We start from the raw sequence: 8,883 nt of genomic DNA, 5'->3' as shown, positions 1-8,883 counted from the left end.
CCTGCTAAGATTTTCCAGCATTTTTCTGTTTTTGTTTCAGATTCCAACATCTGCAGTATTTTGCTTTTATGGGTTTTTGAACCCTTGTACTCTGGATTATTAGTCCAGAGACACTGACTCAAAATGTTGGCTCCATTCTCTCTCCGCAGATGCTGTCAGACCTGCTGAGATATTCCAACATTTTTCTGTTTTTGTCTGATTCCAGCATCTACATATTTTGTGTTTATGGGCTTTTGAACCCCTGTTCTCTGGATTACTTGTCTAGAACCCCAAGTGCTCCAGTTTCTTCCCACAGCCCAAAAGATGTGCAGCTTGGATGGAATGGCCATGCTGAACTGCCACTTAATGTCCAAATATGTGCAGGTCAGGGGAATTAGCCAGAGTAAATGTGTGGAATTGCAGGGATGGGTTCTGGATAAGATGCTCTATCGGGGAGTCGGTGCAGACTCGATGGGCTGAATGGCCTCCTGCACAGTAGGGATTCTATTATTTGGAAATTTTCCCTCTGTGAAGCCTCCCTGCTGTAAGGATTCCAAATAAACCTGTTGGCCTTTAAGCTGATGTTATGAGACTCCTTACAGTTATGTGAGGAGAGCAGTTCCAGTTCGTGTGTGTGTCTTTGGTGACTCTAACTTTAACCCAGCCCCAGCCTCACAACCCAAGGCCCCGCCCCGGATTACGGCAGTGTCGTGAATGTGAAAGCCCCCTATGCCGGGGCTGTCGCGATTAGGAGCGGGCCTGTTTTACGGCAGCTCGGGGGGAACCCGGTTGAGATGTCGCTGCCTCCGCCGGCCGCGGAACGCGAGGCCGAGGCTTGCGGCCTGTGCCCGGGGAGCGGGCCCGGGGCCGCCGCCCGCTACACCTGCCCCCGCTGCAATGTGCCCTTCTGCTCGCTGCCCTGCTACCGCAGCGGCCGGCACCGGGGCTGCGCCGAGGCCTTCTACCGGGACGCGGTGCTGGGCGAGCTGCGGGCCGAGGCCCGGGCCCCCTCGGGGCGGCGGCAGCTGTGGGAGAGCCTGGGGCGGCTGCGGGTCTCCGAGCCCCCGGAGCCGGGCCTGGATCCCCCGGAGCTGGAGGAGCCGGGCTGCCCGCTCTGGGAGGCTCTGACCCAGCAGCAGCGCCGCGACTTCCAGCGGCTCCTGGAGAGCGGCGAGGCCGCGGGCTGGATTGAGGAGTGGCGGCCGTGGTGGGAGCGCGGGCCCACCGGCCCGGTCCAGGAGCTGGAGCCCGGGGTGAGAACGAGTGCCGCCTGCGGCTGGCAGAGTAAACTGCAGCTGCCTATTGAACTGGGAGGGGGTGGGATGTGGGCGCTGGGGAGTGAGGGGTTTGGGGCGAGGTTTCAGTGATGGGGTGGATGGGGGTGGGGTTTGGGTGCTGGACTGGATGGAGTGTGGAGCTGGGTTGATATCTAGAGGAGGTGGGATGTTGGAATAGGTTCAGGAAAAATATAACCCTCTGACAGTGAGGCACTCCCTCAGTACTGACCCTCTGACAGTGCGGCACTCCCTCAGTACTGACCCTCTGACAGTGCGGCACTCCCTCAGTACTGACCCTCTGACAGTGCGGCACTCCCTCAGTACTGACCCTCTGACAGTGCGGCACTCCCTCAGTACTGACCCTCTGACAGTGCGGCACTCCCTCAGTACTGACCCTCTGACAGTGCGGCACTCCCTCAGTACTGACCCTCTGACAGTGCGGCACTCCCTCAGTACTGACCCTCTGACAGTGCGGCACTCCCTCAGTACTGACCCTCTGACAGTGCGGCACTCCCTCAGTACTGACTCTCTGACAGTGCGGCACTCCCTCAGTACTGACACTCTGACAGTGCGGCACTCCCTCAGTACTGACCCTCTGACAGTGAGGCACTCCCTCAGTACTGACCCTCTGACAGTGCGGCACTCCCTCAGTACTGACCCTCTGACAGTGCGGCACTCCCTCAGTACTGACCCTCTGACAGTGCGGCACTTCCTCAGTACTGACCCTCTGACAGTGCGGCACTCCCTCAGGACTGACCCTCTGACAGTGCGGCACTCCCTCAGTACTGACCCTCTGGCAGTGCGGCACTCCCTCAGCACTGACCTTCTGACAGTGCGGCACTCCCTCAGCACTGACCTTCTGACAGTGCGGCACTCTCTCAGTACTGATCCTCCGACAGTGCGGCACTCCCTCAGTACTGACCCTCTGACAGTGAGAGCTGAGATTTTGTCTTTGCGACAAATTCGCTCTCTTACCTGCACAACAAACCAGAAGTTCCCAGACAGTTGCCCAGTGTTTACTGGACCCATGCATTGAAATGAATAGGCTGCAGACAGTAAAGAGGGAATATTGTGAGACTTTAGGCATGGCTTTATTACTCGGGGGTAAGAGTGCTTATACCAAGCCACACTGCTAGGAATCAATGATAGTTCTTTATGTAAAGTAACTGGATTTATTTTCTGCAAAGGGGCTGAAGGGAGATGAACCGAGTGAGAGGACAACTGAAGCGCAGCCTGTGGTGGACGTTGAGGGAACTGAGAGGCCGAATGGATCAGAAGCGGACAGATTGAATGGAGAGGCAGAAAGAGTGAGAGTCTGGGACCACAATGACTCTATTCCTGTGATCTGCAGGAACATTGCCCCATTGCTAAGTTTGTGCTCAAAGCCCTCTCCCTTGATCCAGTACAGTGTGGTGAACGTTCTCTACGCCTATGCATTCTCCATGAAGCTCATAAATGGTGACTTATCAGGGGAAATGAGGGAAGAGTTTATTGAAGCTACACTGACAATCTCCGAAGTGCTGAGAAGCAGCCGTGTTTTCACGTCCACTGCTGAAGCTTTGCAGGCTGGGGTTGGTGCTGTGCGGGACAGCCCCTACTCCTCCAACCCCTTTGAGGCAGTGAATACAATCAAGGATGTACGTGTCCTCCTATCTGGGGGGAATGGGCCACCAAGTGGTCATTACACCCTAGCTGCAATCTCCCAGCTCAGTCGCACCCTGGGAAAAGCCAAGCGTTCCAGACACAAGGAGGATCCCGATCGTTACCGGGCTCGGAAGAAATGCGCTTTCCTCCTGTCCTGGGTGAAGGATCATGAGGAATCGTTGATGTTTTTGTCCCTGGAAGTGCAGCGGGAATACGAGGACACCTTCAATAACTTAGTACAAGTGGAAGAAGCCAAATCAAACCTGGAAAAGGCCTGGGGAGGAAATCGACCCCCCGGGAAGAAGGTGTTAATTGAAGAGCTAACTCCCTGACTTTATTAATCACCACTGTTCCCCATTTAATAAACATTCATAATCAAACTGCTCACTGGGATTATTCTAAGAGAATTGGAGCCAAGTATGAGCAAACTGTCAGGTGGTGCAGGCAGTCACTTAAAGCAATTGAATTTCTGTAGCACCTTTCACAACTTTAGGATGTCCCAAAGTGCTTCACAGTCCATTAAGTACTTTTTGAAGTGTAGTCAAATGTTTCATGGACTGTGGCAGCCAAGTTGTGCAGAGCAAGCTCCCACAAATAGTAGTGTGATAATGGTTCAGGGATAACTATTTTCTGTTCCAAGTAACTGTTGTGCAATCCTTTACCTCCAAAGGAGAGAGCAGATGGTCTTTGGGCCTCATCTGAGAGACAGCATTTTTGACAGTGCAGCACTCCTTCACCCGTGTGCTCACAGTGCCAGCCTAGATTGCTGAAGTCGGAGTGGAACATGAACCTGTGACTTTCTAGGTCAGAGGTGACAGTCTACTTAGTGAGTCACGGCTGACAGCAAAGCATGTTTTCAGTTTACTCACTATCTGTGTAATGACCATGTGTTTTCCAAAGATCTCCCCTCGTGAATTGTTACAGCAATTTATTATTGCTGAAGCATTTTGGAACATTTTTAAGAGATGTAGGAGTTAATGACCTTGGTTGCTCTTTCTCTGATCTCTTTCATTTGTTTTAATAGTGAAGTAGTTTGTAATTATAATTCTAACTGTTCTTAGGATTAAATAAATTAATCAAGTCAATGGTGATCTCTAATTAGAGTCGTAGAGGTTTACAGCATGAAACAGGCCCTTCAGCCCAACTTGTCCCTGCTGCCCTTTTTTTTAAACCCCTAAACTAATCCCAATTGCCCGCATTTGGCCTATATTCCTCTATACCCAACTTATCTATGTAACTATCTAAATGCTTTTTAAAAGACAACATTGTACCTGCCTCTACTACTACCTCTGGTAGCTTGTTCCAGACACTCACCACCCTCTGTGTGAAAAAATTGCCCCCCTGGACACTTTTGTATGTTTCCCCTCTCACTTTAAACCTATGCCCTCTAGTTTGAGACTCCCCTACCTTTGGGAAAAGATATTGACTATCTAGCTGACCTATGCTCCTCATGATTTTATAGTCCTTTATAAGGTCACCCCTCAGCCTTCTACACTCAAGAGAAAGAAGTCCCAGTCTTTCCAGCCTCTCCCTATAACGCAAAGCATCACATCCCGGTAACATACTCATAAATTTTTACTGCACTCTTTCTAGTTTAATAATATCCTTTCTATAATAGGGTGACCAGAACTGGACACAGTATTCCAAGTGTGGCCTTACTAATGTCTTGTACAACTTCAACAAGACATCCCAACTCCTGTATTCAATGTTCTGTAACTGACGCTAGATTTATCACTGGATTATTTTGGTGCACTGGGCAGATTTGATGGCCCGTTATCTTTACCTGTCTGTCAATGTTCTCTGTTCATAAATAGTGAAGAGATTTATTTTTACACACACAGCAGTTGTTTTTCTATCTGCACACAGGTTGACTCTTAACTGCCCTGTGAAATGGCGTTGCTATGCTATAAATTTTCTTACGTTCCTATCAATAGAAAGACAGACAGTATATGCTGGCCTTGCCAGCGATACCTGCATCTCATGAATGAATTTTTAAAAAAAATGTTCCCAAATGCAATGGCCCTTTGTGTGAAGAAGTGGATCCGTACAGTATTTGTGAATGAATGTTTTGGGGAAAGGGTGAGAGTTGATGCAATAATAATAGCTCAGGCTGTGAATGGCAGAGCCCAGGAATCCTCGTGTGGAAATTAAGTTGTAATTCCAGCTATGGCCAAGTACTTAATTCACTTTGTTCTGCAACGTTAAAGAAATCCACTTCAAATAAAACACCACGGAGTTGCTGGAACTTGTGAAACTATAGTTAAAAGCAGTTTAAAAATTGCAGATGCTGGTAGGGAAAATTAATTTACAACAATTGTGGAAATTAAGTTATGACAAACAACTCTGTCAAGCAATGGAAAATATTTTTAGCAAAGAAGGTGTTCAGTGAGGCCTGCGCTTGCGTACTCAGGATAAGAGACTAATCTAACCTTGCATTTCACGCTAGGACACATAATGAAAACAAAGACAAGTTACCATGACAAATACCAAAAAACAAGACATTGACATATAAAGATGGTTTTCTGTTGGATAAAAAAGGGCAAAAAGCTGTGCTACAATTGGTGGACTATGTATGCAAATACAGGAGTAGAAAGTTGCTTGTTTCTAATTTGCTGTAATTAACTATAACTGCTAAATATCTGAATTGACACAACACCAAAGTGAAATTCACTCCACTGTATCTGTTTTGGCAGGTTAATAAAAAAACTTAAAAGATTTGAGTACTCAGTGTGCATTATTTGAGTTAATCCTCAACACTTGAGCGATGCTTAGCAAGTTTTTTCTGGGTGGCTGCAGGTATTAACGGCTTAGTTTAGTGTTTGGATTGTGATATCACTACTACTTTTATGAGAAGCGTTCTATTAAATGTGATGGTGGTGCCATGACGGTCCAAACTCTTCCGATATGTGCTGTGAGTCTGATTCCACATCGCGGGCACTGCCAAACAATTGAGAGATGGGCTGCTTCTCTGGAGTTTCTGGGAGGTTGTGGTGGTTGCATTTCTGATTGTAGTTACTGACCATGGTTTCTGCCTGGTTAGCAATCGGACAACTGTCTTGCTGGATGGTTTTTGGAAGCAGGAAATGCAGCATTCGATTTTTCTGTGTTTGGTTATGTGAGTCTGTTCATCAGGCCCTCCCAACTTGTCAATGCCGCCCAGTTTTTACCACTCAGCTAATCCCAATTGCTTGCATATCCCTCTATACCAATCTTACCCTTGTAACGGTTTAAGCTTTTTAAAAGACAAAATTGTACCCGCCTCTACTATGGCTTCTGGCAGCTCATTCCAGACACTCACCACCCTCTGTGAAAACAATTGTCCCTCTGGACCCTTTTGTATTTCTCTATTCTCACCTTAAACCTTTGCCCTCTAGTTTTAGACTCCCCTATCTTTGAGAAAAGGTGTTGACTATCTGGATGATCTGTGCCCCTCATTATTTTATAGACCGTTATAAGATCACCCCTCAGCCTTCTACGCTCCAGAGGAAGAAGTCTCAGTCTATCCAGCCTCTCCTTATAACTCAAACAACATCAAAGACATACCAAAGCTTGAAAGGTGTCTTGTTCTGCTTTCCCATTTAAAGTGCAGTATTGAGTTTGAAATTAAAATCTTTATCAGGCCAAGCTATCTAAATATAATTAATTGGACAACATTACCACTTTTATTTCAACTGAAGGAAACTGGATGAAAACCCAAGCTTATCCAGCAGAACATGGGCTCAGTTGACAATGTTAGAAGTGAAACCTCTTCGAATCAAGATGGATTGGTGGAGAGGGATGATAGTTTTAACATCCCTTGCTCAGCAGGAAAAACCACGTGAGTGGCTGAAATGAAGCTGTCCCATTTGCCAGTCCAAAATTTCCAATTTTAACACCCTGTGTGAAAAAACTGTCCCTCTGGACCTTTTTGAATCTTTTGTAACATACCATGAAAGAGCAGGGCAATGTGATCAAAATTCCTACAGAAGCAACACTATCAAGAACAGGTTAGTAGGTTATTTATCTCATTTCCATTTGCAGGATCCTATTGTGCATAAAAAAACTGATTTATGTTTGTCTATATAGCATTAGTGACTATACATCAAAGTAATTCATTATATGTAAAATAATTTAGGGCATTGTCTGACATGACAAGGTCTATAAAATGCAAGTCATTACTCTAGTGATTATTTAATTACATTCCATTTGTGCAGATTGTGCGGAAAGGCCTCATTTTGTGCTATAAAACTATGATTATTATTTTTGGGTATTTTCTTCAGAAAACTGTTGCAGGATGAATTTGAGTTTATTTGTTGTGAGCTCATAAGCTCCTTCAAGACACAACTTCATGCTGCTTAAATGAAGTGTCGGACTCATCAAGTTCTTGGAATTCCCGGCGTTGTTTTAAATTTAGCATCCTAATTTTGTGGCAATTTTATCTTTGGCCAGTGCTAAGTAGACTCATGCTCGCTTCTTGTGTATGAGAGTTCCTCTTCATTCCAGCAGTGGGCAGTGTAGAACCCCAAAGGCAAGTCGTTAAGCTAAACAACTGGTTCTCTCCAAGACTGCGACAAAGAAGCTTGATGGGGAAAGGTAGAGGCTGCTGCACTTGGATTTCAGAAAGGGCTTTGATGCAATTCTTCTGCTGAGGCAGGGACTGAAAGAAAAATGAAACAGTGGAAACATATTACAACTAACAGAGCAATTGCATTTATATAGTGCACATAAGATAGCAAAACCACAAGATGTAATGAGTGGTGCGCCACAGGGCTCAGTGCAAGACCTCAATTGTTTACAATTTATATAAATAACTTGGATGAAGGAATAGTTGCCAAATTTTTAGGATTAAAGTTTTAAAGTTTATTAGTCATAAGTAGGCTTACATTAACGCTGTAATGAAGTTGCTGTCAAAATCCCCTAGTCACCACACTCCGGCACCTGTTAGGGTGCATTGAGGGAGAATTTTAGCATAGCCAACTCACCTAACCAGCATGTCTTTCATACTATGGGAAGAAACCGGAGCACCCGGACGGAAATCCACGCAGACACGGTGAGAACTTGCAGACTCCGCACAGACAGTGACTCAAGCCAGGAATCGAACCCAGGCCCCTGGCACTGTGAGGCAGCAGTGCTAATCATTGTGCAACCCATGCTGCCCTCAAAGCTAGGATACAAAACCAAGCAGAAAAGTAAATTGTGAAATGGACATAAGGAGGCTGCAAAAATATATATAAATAAATTGAGTGGTCAAAGATCTGGCAAATGCAATATAACGTGGGCAAATGTGAAATTGTCCATTTTGGCAGGAAGTATAAAAGACAAGCCCATTATCTAAATAGTGAGAGATTACAGAGCTCAGGTGTTCAGAGGGATCTGGATGTCCTGGTGTATGAATCACAAAAGGCTAGTGTACAGGTACAGAAAGTAATTAGGAAAGTTAATAGAATGTAATCATTTATTGTGAGGGGATTACAAAAGTAGGGAGTTTATGCTTTAGCTACACAGAGCATTTGTGAGACCACAGCTGGACTATTGTGTACAGAAATGATGTAAATGCATTGGAAGCAATTTAGAGAAAGTTTACTTGACTAATAGCTGGAATGGATGGGTTGTCTTATGAGGAAAGGTTGGACAGACTATGCTTGTATCCAAGAAAAGAGAAGTTTTTTTATTAGCCACAAGTAGGCTTACATTAACACTGCAATGAAGTTACTGTGAAAATCCCTTAGTCGCTACATTCTGGCACCTGTTCAGGTACACCAAGGGAGAATATTAGCATTGCCAATGCACCTAACTAGCACATCGTTCAGACCGTGGGAGAAAATTGAGGCAGCTGGAGGAAACCCATAGAGACATGGTGAGAACGTGCATTCTCCATGCAGACAGTGACCCAAGCCAGGAATTGAACCTATGTCTCTGGTGCAATGAGGCAGCAATGCTAACCACTGTGCCACCCCATGCCAGTGCCATTTTGTGACATTGGTTTTGTGGCTACTATTACCAA

The 8,883-nt window shown here is 45.9% G+C and overlaps 1 protein-coding gene across 1 annotated transcript; it reads left to right on the top strand.

The window, feature by feature from the left end:
• Positions 1-721: 721 nt before the first annotated feature.
• On the top strand, positions 722-5,582 carry znhit2 (zinc finger, HIT-type containing 2). The gene is made up of 2 exons (XM_080201287.1): positions 722-1,232; positions 2,444-5,582. The coding sequence occupies exons 1-2, from the start codon at positions 774-776 to the stop codon at positions 3,230-3,232; spliced, it is 1,248 nt and encodes a 415-aa protein (XP_080057413.1). The 5' UTR covers positions 722-773; the 3' UTR covers positions 3,233-5,582.
• Positions 5,583-8,883: the final 3,301 nt, after the last annotated feature.

This window comes from Carcharhinus amblyrhynchos, chromosome 13, assembly GCF_965287045.1.
Source record: "Carcharhinus amblyrhynchos chromosome 13, sCarAmb.v2.hapA, whole genome shotgun sequence".
Classification (NCBI taxonomy): domain Eukaryota; kingdom Metazoa; phylum Chordata; class Chondrichthyes; order Carcharhiniformes; family Carcharhinidae; genus Carcharhinus; species Carcharhinus amblyrhynchos.
Note: the sequence above shows the minus strand (reverse complement) of the source record. Positions and strands in the feature narration are given on the sequence as shown.